This window comes from Lytechinus variegatus, chromosome 13 (genome assembly GCF_018143015.1).
Source record: "Lytechinus variegatus isolate NC3 chromosome 13, Lvar_3.0, whole genome shotgun sequence".
Classification (NCBI taxonomy): Eukaryota; Metazoa; Echinodermata; class Echinoidea; order Temnopleuroida; family Toxopneustidae; genus Lytechinus; species Lytechinus variegatus.
In genome coordinates this window covers 32765553-32791632 of record NC_054752.1, presented here as the reverse complement: position 1 = coordinate 32791632, position 26080 = coordinate 32765553, and the positions used below count along the sequence as shown (strand labels likewise).

The window sequence follows — 26080 nt, the reverse complement described above, 5'->3', positions numbered from 1 at the left end:
CATTGGATGAATGAGCTTTTAAAACTACCTGATCCAATGAAGATCTACCTACAATTTACATGAGGTCGAGCCTTTACCACTAGGGAGTGCATGCTGCCAGAAATTTGCAATCCGGTAATGTGTTTTGTGCAACACAGTTGATTTGTTGAATTACAAATTGACCCACTGACCCATCAATTGTAAATTTATTGCAAATTGGTTTTGTGCAAAACCATTTAAATTAAGGTATAGCAGCCTTTGACTATCAGGGCTTATGTAGCAAGTTCTGAAGACCCTTTTAACAAAGGAGGGTTTCCTGGCAAAGACGATAAAACATTGCTCTCATTGCCAGTAATCAAGGCAAAGTAATATATTGTGATGACTACCGTATTCCAAATGATACAGTTATGCAACATGAAACTAGAACAGACTACCAAGAGACCACAACCCATCCACAGAAGGCCAAAGAAAATCATGTATTTATAAACAACCTGAAAAGGATAGGCATAGTCCACTGCTACATGTACGATCTCTGAACAGACAGAAATGAAACAATAACATGCAATTATAGTATCCCTTAGATTGGAAATATCTTGCCTTATTTGTACAGGCATGAAAATATCTCAGCCAACTGATTGAGAAAATAGCAATAATTTAAGTTTTCCATCCGTCTTTTTTCTCAAACAATGCTTAATTTCAAGATTGAAATGTCATCCATGGCTTATATATTTTGGACAGACTGCAAATTCCTCAAATTTTATGTACTTGTATCAAAAGTTTTTATATAAAATAATTGGGAAGAGATGGTCCGAGGGTAATCTGATAAAGTTAGATGCAAGTTTATTTCTAAATTATAACAAAAAGTTTCTCATATGTTTGTTTTCCATCTGCTTTTAATATCCTCCAATTACTGTAGTTTTTTTTGGCAATGCTAAAAAGGAATAAAAATATTGGTTGTTAATTCAACACTAAATCTCTTGTTGGCATTCAGCAACTCCATATATTCTAAGGAATAGTAAGCAATTACATATTGTTTACTTGTCTTGCATTATAATCAAAGAATAAGATTAGACAAAAGCAGCGAAAATTGGTTAAGATGTCATGAAAATGTTTTTACAAGTTCCCGCTAGAAGCTGCTGAAAATATGCCATTTAATAGATGGGCGCAATATTTTCTAACAATTACAGCATTCTTTTAATTCACCAGTTGATGAAAGTTGGGCTAAGGGGTCATTAAAGACTATAAGAGGATACCAGCAACCATTATTCTGAACTTTTAAACTCTAGGATATATGTGTGATCTTTCCATGATTCCCATGTTAGCTTTGCTAAAAATGTGTGTTTCAAATATATTGCACATCCAAGACATCAGCAACAACCCAATGCCTAGGAGAACCGGGAAGGGTTAGGAAAAATATCATTGATTTTGCAGTAAAAATATATTATTAAAGTAATGCTAATGTCATAAAAATATCTAGATTGAGAATTATTGGTAAAGCTAAATCAGAAGACCTGGAATGAAAAATAAAAAAACTTCAAAATGTCAAGAACGTGGTTATTTGTCATTAGATTTCAATGATCTCTCTGTTTGGATTGTTCAGTTCACTCAATAACTGATTGTTACCATAAATACAATCTGAGATTATGAGAAGTGAAATAGGTATATGATAAAATGACCCCCTCATGAAAAAAAGGCATTTCAACTTTCAAAAGTGGAAAAAGGCAAACATGTCCATGTCTCATTTAGGATTTAGATATATACATGAAATTACCACAAATAGAAAAGAGTTTAAGAAAATGAGATGAAATGATTATCTTGGCATAAACATATACAGGTTTAAAGGTATAAGAGAATATGAAATGATAAACGATCATTCATCACTTTCGCTGAAACGAACTTTTTTAGGACCTTCTTGAGGTTGTTGTCGACTAATATCCTCTGGAGAAGATACTGTTGAAAATGAAAGAGAAATTGAGGATAAATAGTTCTATAATTCTTATCACGCAAATTATTACATATATAAATCTATAATCTGCATTAAACTTTACATCGCCCTGCCGAAGAATTGTAAGAATTTACTTGCAATACATGTTGGATTGATTGCGAACAATAATACAATGTATTTTTTAGATTGTGTTCTCACTCGTTATGATTGTGTCATATAGTTAGTTAACACTGGTAAAACAGTTGAATGAAGCATAAGTTAAAGAAAAAGAACAAAATAGGAAAATGAAAAAAATAACCATCCTACAATAAGATTAGTATGCATTGTAAGAAGTAAAGAGAAAAACATGTGAAACACTTTGAAATAACACATGTTAATGGATTTGTTTGTAGAAACTTTACTCTATTACTGTCATTTTATAATCAATGTAAGATACTTTAAATACTTTATATAGATTCGGAACTAAGAATTTAGTAGTCAACTGGGTAACAATATATTAAGATTAAAAAAGATATGTTTGTCTTTGGAACCCACATTTGTTTTGTCTTAATGGGTGTAATGTACTACAATATGCATTTATGCCAAATCACCATTAACTGTGTTGACTCCCTTATCATCAACAAGCAAAGTCTCTTCTTCTGCTGCGTCCTTTTCACCACTACCGTCCGTTTCCTCGGGTCCTTTGAAAGTGGTGAATTCCTGACCGTCTTGAGGATCTGGTGACTGTTCCGTCTCGTACTTATACTCGCTCACAATTTCAATCTTTGCCGGGATTTCACCCGCATCCTCTTCAGCGGGGACACCACGTTCAATGTCCTGGTTGGATGTCGAAGGGCTGCTGTCCACCTCATCTTCCTCCATGCCGCGATTCGTGTAGACAAACTCCTGGTAATCGTTTTCATCCGCGCTGGTGCCCCGATGCTCAAGCATCTCCTGAGGCTCAAAATTGATGCTCTTCTTTTCTTTCTTCTTGCAACTGCACATAGGAAGCACAAATTATGAGATATGTAAATGGAAATAGATTTTCAGGGAGTAAGGCTTTGTTGCTCAGTTATCAAATGGGTACAATGGAACCCACTGTACTCTAATACACCTTGCTGGCGATGTCTAAAGGCCTGGTCACACCGCCCGAGCGTTGTTTGAGCGGTCGTGGAGCGGAGAGAAAAAAATCATCACCGCTTGCTATCGTTCACCATTTTCGATTTCGATTGTTTTTATTTTGTTTTCGATTTTCCCCCCAATGTTGTGAGCGAAATTCAACCCTCTCTCCCTACCGCTCCATGACCACTCCAACAACGATCGGGCGGTGTGACCAGGCCTTTACCTTCAAGGTAACATCAAGGTAACTGCAATAAACTTGGGTTGTGAAACTTTCGTCAGTGTTTTATGTTGTATCCAATAGCTACACCTTTAGACTGGTGCTAGGAGGGATTATTTCCTTGCATTACTAAGTTAATAATAGTTCTAGGGCTATATGGAAATTATTATCAATGAGCAGCATAGTTTGAAATTATTTTGGGACATGAAGATAATGATTAGCAATAAAAATAGTGCTAAACATTTATGTGACTTCTTATTTTAAAAAATATTACCCTGTTCATAGGATTGCACTCATACATGCAATACATGCACATTCTCCACTTCCTGGGGTGCAATTCAGCACTGGGCAAGTCATTCACATTGTAGCCTATAATCTAGGTTCAAACCGATATATAGTTTGCTTGCACACTAAATGTCGGTGATGCGTCTGGAGCAGTAAGACTATTGTGGGTGCAAATCAATTAATCACAGCCTACACTTCCATCTTGTGTTTAGTCACTTTTATTGACTATGAGTCGTTGTGGATTTTTGTACAAAAAAATGCCACAAAATATACAAAGTAGGAATCTAACAAGATTATTCACTCATAATTTCTTTCGCGTTTAATTATATGAAAGTGAAAATGATTTTTTCTTTTTTTTTCCTAATTATAGTGTTAGCCATGCTGCCCAACTTTGGCACAATGAGCAAGTGACACATCTGTCAACGTTGAGTTATTGTTGTTTCAGAAACACCCTTTGTATATGTTGCACGTTCAGGCAAAATTTGGGGAAGAAATGATCGTTTTATGAAAAGATATTGAAGAAAATGTGCATTGATGCCTATGTCAATGACGATCGAACACACATTGCTCATTTACAACAAATGATACTTCTGTAACTTGCTTCCTTTTGCCATAGTACAGCAGCCGCATAGTGTGATTCCTCCATGAACATGTGAAGCAGTAATTGATGCACACAAGAATTTCTTTACTTAAAAATGAAGCATATCTGCTTGTTCTTTTTTTTTCAATTCATTTAAATCAACTTGTTAGGATGGACTTTTTGCTAGCAGAAAAGATTGAAATAGTTCATAAAATATAAATTGTGAATACAGTATAGGTAACATCATTGGGTGTCTCATAAATTGTTAAAACAATCGTAATACCACATGTTCAGGGAGGAATGAAGCTTTATTGTTTCACAGGACAACAGGGAAAACTTGGAATATTTCATATAATAAAATACATAAGAAATAGTCAGTGAGTGGTGTCATTAGCCCCCCCCCCCCCCACATTTGCATACCGACCAGGATGTGAATATAACTGTTTTGTGAAATTAGGCGAAACTTAAAAATGTCTGAACTTTCTTCATATTTCATATTCGATTTTTTTATGAAATTTTCAGTGTTATCCTTGTTGGATTTTTCTATTTTATTCAAATCAGCTTTTTGTTGAGATGGACTTTTCCTTTAAGCAAAACTGGATGGATGATAATTTTCTGATTTTCCATCTGTTTCTGATAAGTAATGCATTATGCTTAATATATGTTCAAATCAACTTGTTGTAACAGTGGACTTGTCCATTAAAAAGTTGACTTAATATCAACCTGACAGTGTCCTGGGCATCCTTATGAGAAGAATGTGGGGAGAATGTATTTATCAGATTAATATCTTTCTTTTAAAACCAATTTACACAAGGAACCATGCAGTGCACATACATATGGGAAAAATAAGAAGACAAGACATCTGGGTCCGGTTTCAAAAAGACTTGTTATATAATAGCAAATGCACAAGAAGTTTACTATCAGCCAATCAGACTGAATTATCTCAGCAGCTTAAAACTGTTATTGCAAAATTGTTACGATAACAAGTTTTATGAAATGGACCCCAGATTTATATCATTCTTTAAAAACTTACCACGGCCATGTTGCATAAAAGTTACTTATATAGCAACTTTCCCTTCCACTGATATTTTCCATGGAACTATGCTAACCAGCTGATCAGTATCAAGGATTTCATGGAAGTTAACATTGGTTGGCAAAGTTACTATAATAGTAACATTTATGCCATTGGGCCCTGTACACAAGACAAATTATTACGCATGCATGTGGAAAGGAATAACAGAAGTATTTACAAATTAGAATCATTCTTTAGAAGCTGACTTACACACAACAAGGCCAGGTACTGAGCATGCACATTAGAAGAATGAGGAGAGCACATAGGAGGATGACTACATAGAATTGAGTCCGGGTTAGGATTGTGCCAAGATAGCCTGGGGTAGCTGAGACAAACAACATGATAGTGATAACATCAACAATATACTAATGATAAAATATAGATAATGATCTTATATTGTTTAATTCTTGATGATCTAAAACTGATGAAGGGAAAATGTTAAGAAATTAACATCCATGTAGTACATTTGGAATGGTCATCATAAGGCTAGTGGATTAGTGATGATTTTATTTTTTCAGGAAAAGTTCAGACAGTAAATATGGGAGGAAATATCATGGGATAAAGTCAGAGGGTCACGAGTTCAAATCCTACTTTATGGCATCAATTTTCTTCGGTAAGAGACTTGGCTATAGACTATGTTGAATTTTACCCAGGTAAGGTGAATTTTGGACCAGATGTGAATTCATTTCTTGAAACACAGAACGAGTAACATCTCTGCTAAAGTCTGGATAAATATTAAGCATTATTTATAATCAGATATTTCATTAAAGTCAGCCAAATTCATCATTCAGATCAATAATCAATAATAGCTTGAAAAGACACCTATGTATGTAGGGAAATACATTTCCCTTTGACACATCCAAATAAAAATTAAGGTATTAATAAAGGACCAATTTGGTGTTTATCTTTCACAAAATATTTTTAAAAATCAAATGGAGACAAGCAAAGTAAAACTGATAAAAATGTTGGTAAATGTATGAATGTGGTAAATTAATCCTTGATCCATACAAACACAAAACGTGAACAGAGGCCAAGAAAGGTAAAATGTACAGAAAACATGAATATCTATAAGACATTGCATTTCAACAAAGAAATTTCTGATAAAGTGCACTCTAAGAGCAAACATAATAAATTTTTTCACAAATTAAAATTGTTTCTTACTAGAGGGCGAGCCGGTGGGAATGGTTGTAGCAAGGGTACTTGTAACAGGTAGGTCCACCAGTCTTCCAGCCATCCACCAGGTGATATGGGGCGCAACAAAGACCCACTGCCTCATCCCCTGGGAATCCACGATTATGGTACCACTGCCAGACTCCTCCCAGAAACCTGAAGGGGGTGAGGGGTGAAAAAGAGTTAATGGTAGATCAGTTGAGAGGGAGATGTGAAAAGTCAAACTGAAAACTTGAATAATAATAAAGATTTATAGAGCGCAGAAATTATTCATTGGAGTATGTATTCTACTGCACTATGTTAGACTCCTAATATGCTTGTTATTAATGAACAAATGTGGTTTCAGTTAATAATAATAACACTGAAATGGTTGCGAGAAGAAATGATTTTAGGAGAAAAAGCTAGGGAATACCAAACAGGTTTATTAAAAAGAAAGATGGAGGAAAGGTGACAAAAAGCAAACTAAATAAATTAATAGTTGGAGCAAACAGTTGGCAGACGCAAATTCCTCAATACATTGGAATAACAATGAAAGTTTAGAAGAAGGAAAAGTAAGGAATAAAATAAGAGGACGTGCAAAGAAATATTAAGATGAATTAAATACGGTAGCAAGATAAATGTTAAGATTACATTTAAAAAAAAAAAATGTATTTTATATTGACATTCATTTGAAAATTATCAGTTGCAAAAAGTGTGCCAGTAAAGGCAAGGCATTATATCTTCATTTTCCAAATATTCGTAATATCTCCCCATCTTTTTATTATTTAAATCAAATTCGCATGTACACAAAATAAGTTTATGAAGCACTTATTCTTTATGTTTTAATGACTTTTATTTCAATAACTTCACAAAATATCTAAATGAAATTATTAAACGATGATTTCATGAAGCACAACTCACCAGTTTCTTCATTGTAAAAGAATGCTTCAAGGGACTCTCCTGCACCTAGCTCATCAAAGGTTCCAAGTGGAAGCGTGAAAGTGATGTCTTCCATTCCTTGGACATCATCCCCATTTTCATCGGTCACCGTCAACTCTATAGCCACTAGTCTCTCGACATCCCGGAAGGCACCACTGTCGTCTACAATGATCGTGTGCGGAACCCCTTCGGATCCCCCTCCGACGATCAATGCAGCACCAACGGTGACGTTCTCAGAGAGTTGACTGCTCTGGATACGGGTGATTGCAACATAGTTCTCTCCTGTGCCTTGATTGAAGAAGAAAATAAGTAGTGTCAGTACCGAAAGTACAGCTATGGGATGGAATTTAACTCTTCACATCCCAGCATATGACAATACAATATTAGGGTTAGTATGGCATATAAGGAACTGTATTGGGGTTATGATTAGGGTAATACTGAACATGGAAATTATCTACTCAAAATATATCAACTTACTGTTATCAGTTACTTCAAAGACAGAGAATTCCCCAATTTGGGCGGGTGTGACTGGTTCAAGCTGAAGTAGTCGAAGGGTGATATCTAGCATGGAGAAAACATATGATAATGAAATCTGTTAAACAGTGTCTATTACATTGCTAAAACTGATTGAATTTTTATCACCATACAGTGAACAAATCCTACAATAACGATCCTAAATGAATTTAGACATGTTATTTATTCCCTTTTAATACAATTTGCAAAGTTTAATTCAACTGAAATGGATTAAACTCCATCCAGGTGTACGCAAGTGTAAATTCAACATTATCACATCTAAGTACATGTAGTGACTAAAGATTTCAGTTCACATTATTAGAGCTGTGAATGAAAATATTCAATTGCAAAATTTCGATCAAGAAAACAATAAAAAGATTTAATCTTTAAAAGAACAGGTGAAATCAGGTTTTTTCTGAATTCTCACATCCCAACATATAATGCAAAAAGTTATTCTGGAACAGAGAACATTGTAAGCCTACTACCATGATGTCAGTAAGTGAAATGAAATGAAGTACAACAGAAATATTTTGCTTTCGCATAGATAATGAATTTTTCACCAAGCTTAATTTTCCCTTCCTTTTGCCTTATTTAGCCAAATCTATCATGATCCTTTTTTTTTCATGAAATACTCACTTTGGTCATCTGAAGGGCTCCACTGCAGTCCATTACTTGCATAACCAGACCCACTTGCTACCACTGCAACCCTTCCACCTTCTGGAACAATCGCTTCAAATGTCCCGACACCTGATGCATCAGTGGTGACAGTGGTGACATTTCCACCTAGTAATCTAAAGAGCAATGTAGAATTGGCCACTGGAGCATCATTTGTATCCAACACCATTACAGAAAGATTGGCTAAGACAAAGCCAGGCTGAAGGGTCGTAACAACTGGTGATGTACCATTGGAAGGAGATGATGTTGTATCATTGTCTGAGGATGGAGTCGTGGCCATGGTTGATTCTACTGTTGTACCATTGTCTGAGGATGGAGTCGTGGCCATGGTTGGTTCTGCTGTAGTACCATTGTCTGAGGATGGAGATGTGGACATGGTTGTTTCTGCTGTTGTGCCATTATCTGGAGATGATGGTACCATTGTCACATCAGATGTTGTACCATCATCTGTAGATGATGATGCCGTGTTTGGTGTTGATGTTGTTCCAATAGTTGTAGCATTCTCTGTTGGTAGTGAAGGGGGTGGAGGTGTTGGTGAAGGAGGTGGTGGAGGTGTACCAGTGACATTAACAGGTGCTGAACTTGTTGGTGCTGATGTTGTACCATCGTCTGTAGACAAGGGTGTCATGGTCACATTTGATGTTGTAACATCGTCTGTAGATGGTGGTGTTATCGTCACTGTTGATGTTGTACCATTGACTGTAGATAACGATGCCATGGCCGGTGTTGATGTTGTCTCAACCGTTGTAGCATTATCTGTTGGTGGTGAAGGGGGCGGCGGTGTGGGTGGAGGAGGTGGTGGTGTACCAGTGACATTAAGAGGTGCTGAACTTGTTGGTGTTGATGTTGTACCATCATCTGTAGTTGATGCCATGGTCACACTTGATGTTGTACCATTGTCTGAGGATGGAGTCGTGGCCATGGTTGATTCTACTGTTGTACCATTGTCTGAGGATGGAGTAGTGGCCATGGTTGATTCTACTGTTGTACCGTTGTCTGAGGATGGAGTAGTGGCCATGGTTGATTCTACTGTTGTACCATTGTCTGAGGATGGAGTTGTGGCCATGGTTGGTTCTACTGTTGTTCCATTGTCTGAGGATGGAGTTGTGGACATGGTTGTTTCTGCTGTTGTGCCATTATCTGGAGATGATGGTACCATTGTCACATCAGATGTTGTACCATCATCTGTAGATGATGATGCCGTGTTTGGTGTTGATGTTGTTCCAATAGTTGTAGCATTCTCTGTTGGTAGTGAAGGGGGTGGAGGTGTTGGTGAAGGAGGTGGTGGAGGTGTACCAGTGACATTGACTGGTACTGAACTCGTTGGTGCTGATGTTGTACCATCGTCTGTAGACAATGGTGTCATGGTCATATTTGATGTTGTAACATCGTCTGTAGATGGTGGCGTTATCGTCACTGTTGATGTTGTACCATTGACTGTAGATAACGATGCCATGGCCGGTGTTGATGTTGTCTCAACCGTTGTAGCATTATCTGTTGGTGGTGAAGGGGGCGGCGGTGTGGGTGGAGGAGGTGGTGGTGTACCAGTGACATTAAGAGGTGCTGAACTTGTTGGTGTTGATGTTGTACCATCATCTGTAGTTGATGATGCCATGGTCACATTAGATGTTGTACCATTGTCTGAGGATGGAGACATGGTCATGGTTGGTTCTGCTGTTGTACCGATGTCTGTGGATGGAGTAGTAGCCATGGTTGATTCTACTGTTGTTCCATTGTCTGAGGATGGAGTAGTGGCCATGGTTGATTCTACTGTTGTTCCATTGTCTGAGGATTGAGTCATGGTCATGGTTGTTACTGCTGTTGTGCCATTATCTGGAGATGATGGTACCATTGTCACATCAGATGTTGTACCATCATCTGTAGATGATGATGCCGTGTTTGGTGTTGATGTTGTTCCAATAGTTGTAGCATTCTCTGTTAGTAGTGGAGGGGGTGGAGGTGTTGGTGAAGGAGGTGGTGGAGGTGTACCAGTGACATTGACTGGTACTGAACTCGTTGGTGCTGATGTTGTACCATCGTCTGTAGACAATGGTGTCATGGTCATATTTGATGTTGTAACATCGTCTGTAGATGGTGGTGTTATTGTCACATCTGATGTTGTACCATCCTCTGTAGAAGATGGGGCCATGGTCGGTGTTGATGTTGCCTCAACAGTTGTAGCATTTTCTGTTGGTGGTGGAGGGGGCGGCGGAGTAGGTGGAGGAGGTGGTGGGGGTGTACCAGTGACATTAACAGGTGCTGAACTTGTTGGAGTTGATGTTGTACCATCATCTGTAGTTGATGATGCCATGGTCACATTTGATGTTGTACCATTGTCTGAGGATTGAGTCGTGGCCATGGTTGATTCTGCTGTTGTACCATTATCTGGAGATGATGGTACCATAGTCACATCTGATGTTGTACCATCGTCTGTAGAAGATGGGGCCATGGTCGGTGTTGATGTTGCCTCAACAGTTGTAGCATTTTCTGTTGGTGGCTGAGGGGGCGGCGATGTAGGTGGAGGAGGTGGTGGAGGTGTACCAGTGACATTAACAGGTGCTGAACTTGTTGGTGCTGATGTTGTACCATCGTCTGTAGACAAGGGTGTCATGGTCACATTTGATGTTGTAACATTGTCTGTAGATGGTGGTGCTATCGTCACTGTTGATGTTGTACTATTGACTGTAGATAATGATGCCATGGTCGGTGTTGATGTTGTCTCAACAGTTGTAGCATTATCTGTTGGTGGTGGAGGGGGCGGCGGTGTAGGTGGAGGAGGTGGTGGAGGTGTACCAGTGACATTAACAGGTGCTGAAGTTGTTGGTGTTGATGTTGTACCATCATCTGTAGTTGATGCCATGGTCACACTTGATGTTGTACCATTGTTTGAGGATGGAGTCGTGGCCATGGTTGATTCTACTGTTGTACCATTGTCTGAGGATGGAGTCGTGGCCATGGTTGATTCTACTGTTGTACCATTGTCTGAGGATGGAGTAGTGGCCATGGTTGATTCTACTGTTGTACCATTGTCTGAGGATGGAGTCATGGCCATGGTTGATTCTGCTGTTGTACCATTATCTGGAGATGATGGTACCATAGTTACATCTGATGTTGTACCATCATCTGTAGAAGATGGGGCCATGGTCGGTGTTGATGTTGTCTCAACAGTTGTAGCATTATCTGTTGGTGGTGGAGGGGGCGGCGGTGTAGGTGGAGGAGGTGGTGGAGGTGTACCAGTGACATTAACAGGTGCTGAAGTTGTTGGTGTTGATGTTGTACCATCATCTGTAGTTGATGCCATGGTCACACTTGATGTTGTACCATTGTTTGAGGATGGAGTCGTGGCCATGGTTGATTCTACTGTTGTACCATTGTCTGAGGATGGAGTAGTGGCCATGGTTGATTCTACTGTTGTACCATTGTCTGAGGATGGAGTCGTTGCCATGGTTGGTTCTTCTGTTGTACCATTGTCTGAGGATGGAGTCTTGGCCATGGTTGATTCTGCTGTTGTACCATTATCTGGAGATGATGGTACCATAGTTACATCTGATGTTGTACCATCATCTGTAGAAGATGGGGCCATGGTCGGTGTTGATGTTGCCTCAACAGTTGTAGCATTATCTGTTGGTGGTGGAGGGGGCGGCGGTGTAGGTGGAGGAGGTGGTGGAGGTGTACCAGTGACATTAACAGGTGCTGAACTTGTTGGTGTTGATGTTGTACCATCATCTGTAGTTGATGCCATGGTCACATTTGATGTTGTACCATTGTTTGAGGATGGAGTCGTGGCCATGGTTGATTCTACTGTTGTACCATTGTCTGAGGATGGAGTAGTGGCCATGGTTGATTCTACTGTTGTACCGTTGTCTGAGGATGGAGTCGTGGCCATGGTTGATTCTGCTGTTGTACCATTATCTGGAGATGATGGTACCATAGTTACATCTGATGTTGTACCATCGTCTGTAGAAGATGGGGCCATGGTCGGTGTTGATGTTGCCTCAACAGTTGTAGCATTATCTGTTGGTGGTGGAGGGGGCGGCGGAGTAGGTGGAGGAGGTGGTGGAGGTGTACCAGTGACATTAACAGGTGCTGAAGTTGTTGGTGTTGATGTTGTACCATCATCTGTAGTTGATGCCATGGTCACACTTGATGTTGTACCATTGTTTGAGGATGGAGTCGTGGCCATGGTTGATTCTACTGTTGTACCATTGTCTGAGGATGGAGTCGTTGCCATGGTTGGTTCTCCTGTAGTACCATTGTCTGAGGATGGAGATGTGGACATGGTTGTTTCTGCTGTTGTGCCATTATCTGGAGATGATGGTACCATTGTCACATCAGATGTTGTACCATCATCTGTAGATGATGATGCCATGTTTGGTGTTGATGTTGTTCCAATAGTTGTAGCATTCTCTGTAGTGGTAGCCATAGTTGTAGTGAATGGTGGTGGTGCGACTGTTGCAGCTAAAAGCCAGGACAATGGCATGCTCGCAGTATAACTCCAGACAAGATTTGAGTCACCATCTACCAGCACCTCTCCTTGGCCATCTTCTATCCATAGACCTGCAGAAAGTAAAACGATTTGTTAAATGATTAATTTCAAAAGATGAGGATGAATTCATCGTTATCTCAAGTATTCAAGAAGCATTGCTCCTATACAATTTGGTTATGAAAATCAACATGAAGTATCTAAATAATTAACAATCCAGGTTGAAGCATCTATAATTTTGTTTTTATTGATATTGATTCATATATTTCAACTTAAATGGTTACAGTAATCCTTGACATTGCAATGTCACTAAGACACAATAAAATATTTGTCATTCTAAAGTGTCCAAATATTGCCAAGAAAGTCCTTGGGAACTGGACTTTAACATGAAATGGGTGTCGTTGCGTACTGGAAGGCGGGGTAAGTTGAGCATAGGGGCAAGTTGAGCCACCAGCCCCAGGCCAATAATGAATGAGTCAGACGTTGTGGTGGTGTAATGTATTGATGACCCATAGCATAACCATTAACCCCCCCACATTGTTTTCAACTTTGAAACAAAAAGTAGTTTTTTAGAGGGAAAAAGATGAATTTCAGCCAAAAAAGTAAAAAAGAGTGTGAAATAGATAAGTGCTTTATAAACACACACATCTTTAAATATAATAAAGACATGATAACAACATTATTAGTCCAGGTATGGATCTTCATTCTTGTCATAGTCTTTTATATGATGGATGCATAATAAATGTGTGATACAGAATTATCGCACTAAGTTCGGACTGGGGTAAGTTGAGCCAAACAGCATGGGGCAAGTTGAGCCATGGTAATTCCTATGGTAATGTATCTTAAAAAAACAAACAAACCATAAAAATCGATTGAAATGCTGGCTGAAAGGAGCAAATTTACATGACTGCTCTTTTACTTTTAAAGGATGTTAGTATTTATAGAGAATTAGCAAGTGAAAAGACTTTAAACAAAAAATTGACATGCTGGTTCTCCCCTCATACATTTTGTACATAGTTTTTGTGGCTCAACTTACCCCCCATAAGGTGGCTCAAACTTACCCCATATATGGGGCAAGTTGAGCCACTTGACATTGTTTTTTTTCAAAGGTCACGATGACTTTCAGTGTGGGGATAGAAAGTTATATATAGGTGGAAAATATTTCAGAATTAAATTTCAAGGCAAGGTACTTATTTCGACAAGATTATTAATCATATCAATTCTAACATGCAAAAAGCAACAAGTGGAATGCCTCTGGCCGTCTCACCTGCATCACGCGGTTCAATATAGCAGCAGTGCTCACTTTGAATACTACTCTAACTTGCACAAGATGTTCAGTGATACATGGTTACTCTTATTTCCCTTTTTTATGAACTAGACCAATAAACTTACAGAGATATGATGGTTATTCAACAAAAAACCCCAACATGGCCAAAGTTCATTGACCTTACATGACCTTTGACCTTGATCATGTGACCTGAAACTCGAACAGGATGTTCAGTGATACTTGATTACTCTTATGTACAAGTTTCATGAATATCAGATCCATAAACTTTCAAAGTTATGATGGTAATTCAACAGATACACCCAATTCGGCCAAAGTTCATTGACCTTTGACCTTGGCCATGTGACCTGAAACGCGCACAGGATGTTCAGTGATACTTGATTACTCTAATGTCTAAGTTTAATGAACTAGACCAATAAACTTTCAAAGTTATGATGGTAATTCAACAGATACCCCCGATTCGGCCAAAGTTCATTGACCCTAAATGACCTTTGACCTTAATCATGAGACCTGAAACTTGCACAAAATTTTCAGTGATGCTTGATTACTATTATGTCCAAGTTTCATGAATCAGATCCATAAACTTTCAAAGTTATGATGGAAATTCCACAGATATCCCCAATTCGGCCAAAGTTCATTGACCCTAAATGACCTTTGACCTTGGTCATGTGACGTGAAACTCATGCAGGATGTTCAGTGATACTTGATTAACCTTATGTCCAAGTTTCATGAACTAGGTCCACATATTTTCTAAGTTATGATGACATTTCAAAAACTTAACCTCAGGTTAAGATTTCGATGTTGATTCCTCCAACATGGTCTAAGTTCATTGACCCTAAATGACCTTTGACCTTGATCATGTGACATGAAACTCTAATAGGATGTTCAGTAATACTTGATTAACTTATGGCCAAGTTTTATTAACTAGGTCCATATACTTTCTAAGTTATGACGTCATTTCAAAAACTTAACCTCAGGTTAAGATTTGATGTTGACGCCGCCGCCGTCGGAAAAGCGGCGCCTATAGTCTCACTTTGCTTCGCAGGTGAGACAAAAACTGTCACAACTTACCCCGCCTTCCCACTGATGCCTGAAATGAGGGGCATTGGGAAGAATATAGGTTCGTCAATGAAAAAAACGGTGAAAATTATATGCTTAGGAATGACTGGCAAGTCATGAAAACAAGACCTTAAGGGCCTGCACATACCTGTACTGCCACTATACTACCCCATCCCTTCTGCTTGGGGAATAATCCTAATAATTTGAACACTAACCTGTGTTTTCATCAAAAAGGTAAGCAGTTACATTGTCTCCTGCACTCACGCCACTATCAGGGGAGATGGGCAAGGTAAAGACTACATCTTCTAGATCAATTTCTTCTCTGGCTCCACTCTGTAGAAGGGCCAGGTCCATAGCTGCCAAAGGATAGATGGGCATGAGATCACCGTATCCGTCCTCCGTCACCCCCTCAGGAAGGTAAGGTGCTGGTCCATTGCTTGTAGCATAGCCAATGCTATGTGGGAGAGGGAAGAAGCCAGTGCTGAATCTTGCAGTAGCTGTTGATGGACAAAATGTTGAAAACTAATCATCCTTATTCTAACTACAGCGTTTTTAGCCTCGCAGGGTCCTGTTGCATGAAAGTTACCATCAGTGGCGGACTGTAACCTGGAGGAGACAATGATTTGAGGGGCACTGTATTGTTAGTGAAAAATGCTGTGGCCCTCCAGTACTTTGGTTTGGGGGTGTTGCAAGAAAATATTTGCGATCAATCGCAAATATTCTGTTCCAATTTTACAACTGATAGATCAACGTTAGCTATAGCAAATCAGATTAAACTTCTTGTTTCAAGGAGAAGATTAGCAATCAATCACTAATTTTTACATATAATTGATTTAGGGACCAAAAATAGATTTGCAATTGTTTCTTGCAACACCCCATTTGTCTCCTCCCGGGTCGCGGTCCGCCACAGGTTACCATTAAGGTAATTTTGCCATTCAATGGTAACTACTATGGCAAGAATTTTCTACAGCCAATCAGAATCAAGGATTCAATTACAGATACCAACAGATGGCAAAGTAACTCTAATTGACAATTCACTGGAAATATCTTGTTATCAGAACAACTGTTTTATAGAAATAACCATCAAAATGTAAAATGGAGTAATGTCAATGTCTATGTTGGCATTTTCCTAACAGTAATATCTGCATATGTGAATTATTTCATGCACAGTATTGAGTGTAATATTTTTACTTCATTCACTCTATTTCCTTGCATAAAAGACATATTCAAATGGAGAAGAGCTATTTAAAAAATGACATTTATGTGAGACAAAACAAATTTCTGACAAGAAGTGGTGCGGTTCATCCAAACTCCTAGCCACTGCCCTGTGATAATTAACATTCATAACTAGAAAGAGACTTTACATATTACCCAATGCTTCGCTTGACAGTCATTTTTCTTCAACTTTTGAAACTTTTCAACTTTTCTATGATTGGTATGATACACAAAATTTTAGAAATCATTATTCAACAACATATTTGGGCAATTCCACCAGAGACTTAATAAACTCATCTCATTTATGAACACATGTTCTTTGAATGGTAGGGCATGGTACAAACAGGTACATACAATTTTTCACAAATGTTTGTAGTCAACAATTACATCGGCGATGTAGAATTGCCCATTAAGGCAGTCAAATATCATGGTCTGATGCTCCAAGTTTGTTGAAGGTCAATTTCAAAATAGCTTTCTACCAAAATCATAGGTCTTTTATTTGGGTCATTCCTTGAGGTTTCAGATATGATTTTAAATTTTGACAAAGGAAGTTGCTGTTATTCTGTTAGGCAATACACTGAGTAAACTCGGCCGTATAGAAAAATTTTCACTAAAAATGTCTACATAATTTTCATGAAAATGCAAGAAAAATTAAATATACCTCCATTGTCTGCTTCGAAGAATATCACAAATTGGCCATTGCTCAAGGATCCAGAAATTTGCTCATCACTTGTCCATTCTTTAAGTTGTAATGTGACATCTGAAGAACGGATACAGACAAAATACAGACACAATCAGGTTTCAAATTTCTGAAAGCATTTTGACCCATCAACTACATGTAAAACCTGTGTCAGGATTTGGTAAAATATCAAAGACTATTTATTTTCAAAGATTGGATTTAATGTCAGACTAAATTATGAAGAGTACATATTGTGTGAAACTTGAAAGATGCACCCAACAATCATGTAATAAGTGGTGATATTTAAAAATGTCACTTTCTCAACAAAAACTGTTAAAATCCCGACAATCTTTTTAAAAGAAGTTTTGATATGAGTACCCAACTTCAAAATCCCAAATAATTTGCAAGTTAAGACTTTATGTCATAAGCAAAAATAGTAATTTGGCCTTCTGAAATTAAAAATTTTGAAAATCAGCTTGTCTGAAAAGGTTAGCTTTAACACCAAAACGGCCACAACAAAATGTGGCATACTGGATCAGTAGATTTCAGATCATTTACATAATGATATACTAGTAACACTTTTTTCTTATTTAAAAAACAAATACAGCTGTAAGCTGGACAGCAATATATTGTAGCTCCATGTGTAGATAGACCTAAATGTGGCAAAACAAAAAATAGTCAATTCATAGCGATGTAAATTCAACTTGGTTATAGTGTATAGCTGAAAAAAACATGCTTACAATTTATATATATGCTTTACAACAATGAGAGCTGACAGTTTCTTGTCTTGAAGGTACAATATTTTTTTCATATTTTAGTAAAGAATCATGAAATCTTTCTTGCAAGATGGTTTCCTTGTCATGGGGAAATAAATTGCTAAATTAATGCAAGAAATCTTTCTTGCAAAGTGGGCAGTATCCATCATCACGACTGAAAAATATCTCTCAAGAATATGGAAGAAAACTTTCTTACACATTTGGTTTCCTACATCATGGCTTGTTTACTCCACCATAGTTAAAAGAATATCTTAAGCAAATTGAGATCTTTCTCAAAAGTGGATGTGAAAGAAGAAACACAGTATAACTTACTTGTAGCATCGCCACTCTGCCAAATGAATCCATTGGTAGCATACCCCTGATTAGTTGCAACGACCCCAAACCATTGATCTTCCAGGACTGTCTCGTCAATCTCCACCACATTGGATTCCGTACCGGTACTGAGATATGTTGTTTCGTTCTCGTTGTACACGAGAATAGAAGTATTGACCAGTGGGTAGCCATTAGAGGAGACCACGGCAACCGTCAGGGATGCTTGAATCCCTGGCATCTCAGTTGTTGTGGACGTAGTGGTTGTAGGCGGTGGTGGTGGTGTTGTGGCTGCCATCAGCCAAGAAGATGGCATTGCTGCGGTGTACCTCCAGACAAGATTGGAGTCATCATCCAGGATGACTTCTCCTACACCATCCTCTCTCCATAAACCTGCGTGGAGTAACAATTACATTAATCACCTGGAAATTATCATCAAGAACTACCAATCATGAAGCACATTGGTGGTAGTCCCAAACAATGGACGAAATAAGGTTATAAGGAATTATATTTGCAGTGGAAAACAGCACACCTGAGTATTAAATGCAAACAGACTGCAGCATTCAGATAATCTTTCTTACCCACTTGGAAAAATTGAAACCAAGTGGTGGAAAAGTGGCCTGATAACTGATTGACAGGGATTTCATTGGCCTGGGATCCATTACACACAACTCTGATGTTGTCAAAAGAGGAACATACTGGCTCATCTTTACTTTGACCAGATGTGAGAATGGTATTCAACTCTTAAACAGATATATATTCCTAAGAAATCTTACCAGTAGCTTCATCAAACAGGTATGCTGTGATATTATCCCCTTCACTTGCACCACTATCAGGGGAGACGGGGAAGGTAAACATGACATCTTCTAGATCAATTTCTTCTCTGGCTCCATTATGTAGAAGGGCAAGGTCCATAGCTGCCAAAGGAGAGATGGGCATGAGATCACCGTATCCGTCCTCCGTCAGCCCCTCGGGAAGGTAAGGTGCTGGTCCATTACTTGTAGCATAGCCAATGCTATCAGGCAGTGGGTTGAAACCGGTTATGAAATCAACAGTTGCTGTGGATGGATGCAAGATAATACATAGTACAAATCGCTTCAAGCTTTGTCCAGGGAAGTAGACCTACTTGTGTAATGAAATATGCATTGCATATCTCAACTACATACATGCACAGTCGTTATCTTGCATGGATAAACTCACAACATCCTCAGCAGAGGTCATTGTGTCATGACATATCATTCATTATTACCTGAATGAGGCATTTTGGAGACATGATATAAACGCGTATTTTGTCTGTTTAACTGATTAACTCAACATAAACTACGTCACAATGGCTCGGTCAGGGATCAGCAGAATGACAAGTGACCATAATATTCGTACACCCTCCTCCCCGAAAAGAGTAATTTTCCTACTGCACCCACGTACAATAATTAGCGGTCCATAAATATCCGTATTCCAAGCTCATCAATCCCCAGCGCATTTGTGGGTGCGTATACAGAGATACGCTTTATAAGGATCCGCGCACCAACAATATACGTCATAATAAAGACAACGTTGGATCCGAGCGCTTGTAAGTATGTTATAATAGTAAAGTGCAGAATTGACTCTAGAGGCTTGACCAAGGTAAGTCCAACAATATTTAGGTATATAATCTATCAATATGTTAATTTAATGTACCAGAAAGAGGTGAAAGGTAAGAATAATAATATTGACTGGCGTTACTTTCGGGAGATACCAAAAATATTTCCCTCACTAGACCCATATTGCACTCGTCTTCGACTCGGGGCAATATGAGACTAGTTTGGGAAATATATTTGGTATCTCCCTCAAGGCCAGTCAATATTCATAATGATCTATGTCACAATCATGTGAGACAATGTCATTAACTCTTCATGCGTTACGTTCGCATTATTGCACATAAGTAGGCATGTTTCGTTCACATTTTTGCACAACCACTCATTTCCCATAGATGTCCCCTCCAATTGTTTTTCGAACAATTGAATGCCCCGGAGCATGCCTAGCCACAATGTATACCCTGGTGTTTTTGTATACCGTACATGTGTACCGATCGATCGCGCGAGCGACATTAGTTAGCGTTCGATGGATTATCGCAGTTTACAAATTACAGAATTATTGAGTTTTCCCCAAAAATCAATACAACCTGATCACAGCCAGGAAGTTCATTGAAAATGAGAGGATAAAATCAATAAACCTCATCACAAACAATACCATGGCCAGGTTTATTGTTAGGAGTCTGTGACTCATGGCACGAATGTGAATGAGACCCTTTCAAAGGAGTACAGTACCTTGACCAGGCAAAAATTTACTCTCTTTTATTTTCCACTATATATGGGCTATTTTTATCAGATTATCATGATTTTGGTATCAATACAAAGCTTATGTAATGAACAGTCCAAGTGGATAAATAAAAATCATGCCACTAACACAAGAACCAAAGTAAAAGGGGGGCTAAATTTTGTTGGAAGTATTAGGAGAAAGCATTTAGAAAATGTAATTTACTATACATTTTTCCATAATTTATCCAATAAATTTATATACGATAAGAAAGCCCAGGAAACACTCTACAAGTTTGCTACACAACATTTTCTTTCAAAATGATCAGATAAAAAGTTATGGCACTCTAAATAACAGAGTGTATTATACTGCGTAGAGGGGATCACTGCTAAAATAATGCAACACACAGGGGGTTTACAGGTGAACGCATGAAGAGTTAATATGTCTGTGAAACACGAAGGTAACACAAATCAATTAATACTATTTGTTTTGACTGTTCTTTGAATATATATGGCAGACATAGTCACCATTAGGCAACAATATAATCAGTGCAGCTAATTCCCTAATCCTAATTAATACAGTATCGTCACCAGAGAGAGGTTAGATTCTTCCTCTATCCATTCTTCATAAGAGTGGTTTTTAAGAATTAAATCGAAGATACTTTCCTGAACTCCTACTAGCACTTGAGACTTTTACCCCTCCATTCAGCTATAAAAAATTTTGATTTTTCAGGACTTACTATCATGGTGGTGGCATAGTTCATATTCTTGCCATCATGAACAACTACAAACACCTATCATTAAAAATCAATACTGAATAAACTGAGACATTTCCTCTTCTATAAGAAATATGCAATTCTCAGCATTTTGGGATTCTAAAATGAACACATTAAATTTCAAACACCTGTCAGTCTTTTGGAGGATTCAATAAGCTTTTTTTTCTATCATACAAACCACAAAAATATGTAGACATAAAACTATCAAAAAATATATTGCTTCCCATGAAAATCTGGTAGATTAGTACCTCCATTTTCTGCTTCAAATGACACAAGGAGTTGCCCACCACTCAAGGAAATAGGAATGTCATTGATGATTGTCCATTCTTGAAGTTGTAATGAGCGATCTGTAAAATCAAAGTTTTTTTTAAAAAACATAATGAAAATAAAGAACTGATGACCAAATAAAACATACTGGTTGAAATTACAATCAGCATTGTTCTTGTGGTACATTGGAACTAGAACATCAAATCAGACTGCTATCTCAAACAAATTAAAAGGAAATTAAAAAAAAAAGACTGCTGACCAAATAAAACAGAAAAGTTTGCAAGATTATCAGCCTTGTTATTAAGGTCAAATTGGCACTGGGATATTAAAATAGTTGAGTCTTTTAACAATTGAAAGCAGAAAGAGAATATCATCCATATTTATAAAATTCAGTTTTTTCACTTTACTGGCCATCTTGATGCAATTTACTCTAAAGAGAAATCTGAAATTAATTTTACATCTTGATTTGTTTGTCAAATTAAGATGAAAAAGGGATTGGTCAAGTAAAATACAGGATGCAATTAATGTGATGCACTTCATTTTCGGCCTTTTTATATAATGTAATTTAGAAAGAAATTGATATTGTGTATCTTGAAAGAATGTTTCAGTAAAAGCAACTTACTAGTTGGGCTGCCTTCCTGCCATGAGAAACCATTAGAAGCAAAACCTTGTTTGGTAGCAATGACCCCAATCCTGCTATCACGAGGAACTGACTGATTGATCTGGACCATGTTTGAATCCTCACCAGAGGAGAGAACCAGGGTTGCATTTTGACTGGAAATACGAACGTTAGTGTTCAAGAGTGGGGAACCACTGGAAGTAAAAGCAGAGACTGTCAATGGTATAACAATTTCTGGTGTCTCTGGTGGCGCTATTGTAGATTTTACAGTGGTTGTTGAACCTGTAGTGCTTTCTGCTGTGGTTGTTGGCTCTGAAGTTGTTGGAGTGGTTTCTGAAGTGGTTGTAACACTTGTCGTGTCTGTTGAATCTGTAGTAGATTCTACAGTGGTTGTTTCAACAGTTGTCACTGTTGAACCTGTAGTGCTTTCTGCTGTGGTTGTTGGCTCTGAAGTTGTTGGAGTGGTTTCTGAAGTTGTTGGAGTGGTTTCTGAAGTGGTTGTAACACTGGTCGTGTCTGTTGAATCTGTAGTAGATTCTACAGTGGTTGTTTCAACCGTTGTCACTGTTGAACTTGTAGTGCTTTCTGCTGTGGTTGTTGGCTCTGAAGTTGTTGGAGTGGTTTCTGAAGTGGTTGTAACACTTGTCGTGTCTGTTGAATCTGTAGTAGATTCTACAGTGGTTGTTTCAACAGTTGTCACTGTTGAACCTGTAGTGCTTTCTGCTGTGGTTGTTGGCTCTGAAGTTGTTGGAGTGGTTTCTGAAGTTGTTGGAGTGGTTTCTGAAGTGGTTGTAACACTGGTCGTGTCTGTTGAATCTGTAGTAGATTCTACAGTGGTTGTTTCAACCGTTGTCACTGTTGAACTTGTAGTGCTTTCTGCTGTGGTTGTTGGCTCTGAAGTTGTTGGAGTGGTTTCTGAAGTGGTTGTAACACTTGTCGTGTCTGTTGAATCTGTAGTAGATTCTACAGTGGTTGTTTCAACCGTTGTCACTGTTGAACCTGTAGTGCTTTCTGCTGTGGTTGTTGGCTCTGAAGTTGTTGGAGTGGTTTCTGAAGTGGTTGTAACACTGGTCGTGTCTGTTGAATCTGTAGTAGATTCTACAGTGGTTGTTTCAACCGTTGTCACTGTTGAACTTGTAGTGCTTTCTGCTGTGGTTGTTGGCTCTGAAGTTGTTGGAGTGGTTTCTGAAGTGGATGTAACACTTGTCGTGTCTGTTGAATCTGTAGTAGATTCTACAGTGGTTGTTTCAACAGTTGTCACTGTTGAACCTGTAGTGCTTTCTGCTGTGGTTGTTGGCTCTGAAGTTGTTGGAGTGGTTTCTGAAGTGGTTGTAACACTTGTCGTGTCTGTTGAATCTGTAGTAGATTCTACAGTGGTTGTTTCACCCGTTGTCACTGTTGAACCTGTAGTGCTTTCATCAATGGCTCCTGCCAGAACCCATGAGTCCAGTCTCGGAGAAGTGTGTTCCAAGAAAAGTGAAGAATTGCTTTCACCACCTAATACCCTCCAGTTTCCGTTTTGCATCCACAGACCTAAATGAAAAAAAGGATTTATATATGCACATGAGAAGAATACATCTTTTGAACTACTATGATATATAGAAATGTGCCAGGTCAAAGTAATCTAAAAAAAATATGAAGTTACTTTGATAGAAAATCAGTAAAACAATTAAAACAATAATAAATTAAATGGATACAGGTGAAAACTCTCAAACAACAAAACTAGATATTTTCTGAAACAGTAAATGTTCATTCAAAACATAAATAAGCACTGAAAATTGGTCCAGATTAAAACTTTGAATATCATATCTATAAAGAATGTAAAGAAAACAAGTAAGGATAACCAAGCAATATGGCAGAAGACATTAATGAAACCAAATCTAAATTAGGTGGATTTTGTCCCATGAGTGAAAATGTTTAATGTAAAGTAATTATTACTATCACTGATGTTATCATATTTAAACAAAATATGTATTTCAAATATAAAGTCTACTTGCCAGTGTCTTCATTAAAATAGAAGGCAGGCAAGACATCCCCTTCAGAAAGTTGAGAATCCTCTGAAACAGGAACTCTGAAAGTCACATTCTCCAGACCCTCGATCTCCCCATCTGTGCCGTTGATCAAGGACAATTCTACTGCTACGTATGGGTCGATGAATGCCAAGGTATTGCTGACATCCTCAAAGACAGTCTCTGGCAAAAGTGAAGACTGGCCATGGATGATTAGGTACCCAGGAAGGGATCCTGAAATGCTTTGTTCTGGAGCGGCTGGAATCTCGATAGAACCTGAGGGGAGGAGAGGTAGCAGCAAAGATGATGAACAACAAGTTCCAACTACGAAATTGGACAACATATAACTTTGTTTTGTTTTCTAATTTCCACATTTAAATAGAAATAGTATATAAATATAAACATTTTTCAACTGTACATAACAATAAACAAACATTTTCTCATTTTGATTAGCGTACAAAAACATTATTCTAATTTAAATGTAAATCATACCTGGAAATTTTTATCCTTTTTTAACTGCTGGAACATATACATATAGAGTGAATAAAAATGTGGTAGACTGCCATCTAGAGCTTAGAGCTTGAAATTGAGAGAGGCCTTAAAGAGAAAGGGAAGCAAAAACCAGACTACAGTGCAATAATGCCCACATGGGTGTAGGAAGAAGAATATAGGTTTGATCTTGAAACCACCATACAAATTGAAGAGATTATAACTTGGCTTCTTAAATTGAAAAAAAAAAGGGAATGCATGAATGGCGAGATTAAGAAATCTCAGTCCCTATCGTAAGGCTTGGATTCAAAGTGTTCCCTAACAAACAATTTCATTGTGCCGGGTGTTGTGCATAACCATTGTTTTAATTTCTGTGGTTTAAATGAACTTGACAACTCACCGCCATCTTGTGTCTCCACAACGAAAGACTCTTCTCCATTCTCATCCACAACAGCTTCAAACGAGCCATTTACCAGCAATCCCAGCTGAACAGAAGCAGCTACAATATAACCCCCAAAAGAAAAAAAGGATGAGAATATAGATACCAGGGTATATAAACAGACTAGGTCGAGTTGGTTTAGTAGAAGGAATCTATTATATTAGAAGGCAATTGCAAATTGGTTCTAATACAGACATAAGTGCAATGTGAATTCATATTTACATTATTGTCATATTTATCATAACTATCACTATACAGTGCGTCCCAGAAAAAACGAAACCTAATTTAGCGATCATTTATCATTACTTAATCATAAATAAAATAGACAAATGACCTACCAATTTAAAGCTTAGAATCTTCTCTTTCATCTGATATTACTTAGATTATTTCTTATTCACGCATGAGTGAGCAAATGCAATTTGAAGAAAGGATATAAAAAACTCATTTGGCGGGGGGTATCTGGGTTTCAAATAGAAAACCACATTTTTGAAAAGTTCAATATCTCCTCTTTAATTTGATACCTAAATTACAGAAAATGGTAACAAAATAACAAAGTTCTGGTCATTTGAAATAAGGCTTGAATTTCAATAATTTCATAAAATGAAGAGGTTCTCCAGGATGGCTTTCAAACTCTCTCGACACTCTGTTTTGTTGACGATCAGCCATGCATTAAATCTTTTGTTCACCATGCGAAAGCTTCTGTGGGATACCGGTGAAAACATGTTTATCTCATGAAATTATGGAAATACAAGCCTTATTTCAAATGAACAGAACTTTTTTATTTCTTGACCATTTTTTGTAATTTTGGTACCAAATCAAAGAGCAGATATTGAACTTTTCAGAAATGTGGTTTTCTTTTTGAAACCCAGATAACCCCCGCCAAATGAGTTTTTGGTATCCTTTCTTCAAATTGTTTTTGCTCACTC

General features: G+C 37.9%; 1 protein-coding gene across 1 annotated transcript in view; it reads right to left on the bottom strand.

Moving 5' to 3' along the window:
- Positions 1-1185: 1185 nt before the first annotated feature.
- LOC121426939 (mucin-17-like) overlaps positions 1186-26080 on the bottom strand; it is a 65975-nt gene continuing 41080 nt past the window's right edge. The window contains exons 25-40 of the mRNA XM_041623359.1: positions 25116-25214; positions 24215-24502; positions 22221-23750; positions 21580-21678; positions 19038-19319; positions 18265-18654; positions 17159-17257; positions 15498-15779; positions 11329-13012; positions 8417-10227; positions 7745-7828; positions 7250-7555; positions 6341-6505; positions 5390-5504; positions 2515-2900; positions 1186-1929 (exon numbers count right to left, since the gene is read on the bottom strand). Coding sequence (XP_041479293.1) covers positions 1850-1929; positions 2515-2900; positions 5390-5504; positions 6341-6505; positions 7250-7555; positions 7745-7828; positions 8417-10227; positions 11329-13012; positions 15498-15779; positions 17159-17257; positions 18265-18654; positions 19038-19319; positions 21580-21678; positions 22221-23750; positions 24215-24502; positions 25116-25214 — 7700 coding nt within the window. The 3' untranslated portion in view covers positions 1186-1849. The remainder of the gene's footprint in view (positions 1930-2514; positions 2901-5389; positions 5505-6340; positions 6506-7249; positions 7556-7744; positions 7829-8416; positions 10228-11328; positions 13013-15497; positions 15780-17158; positions 17258-18264; positions 18655-19037; positions 19320-21579; positions 21679-22220; positions 23751-24214; positions 24503-25115; positions 25215-26080) is intronic.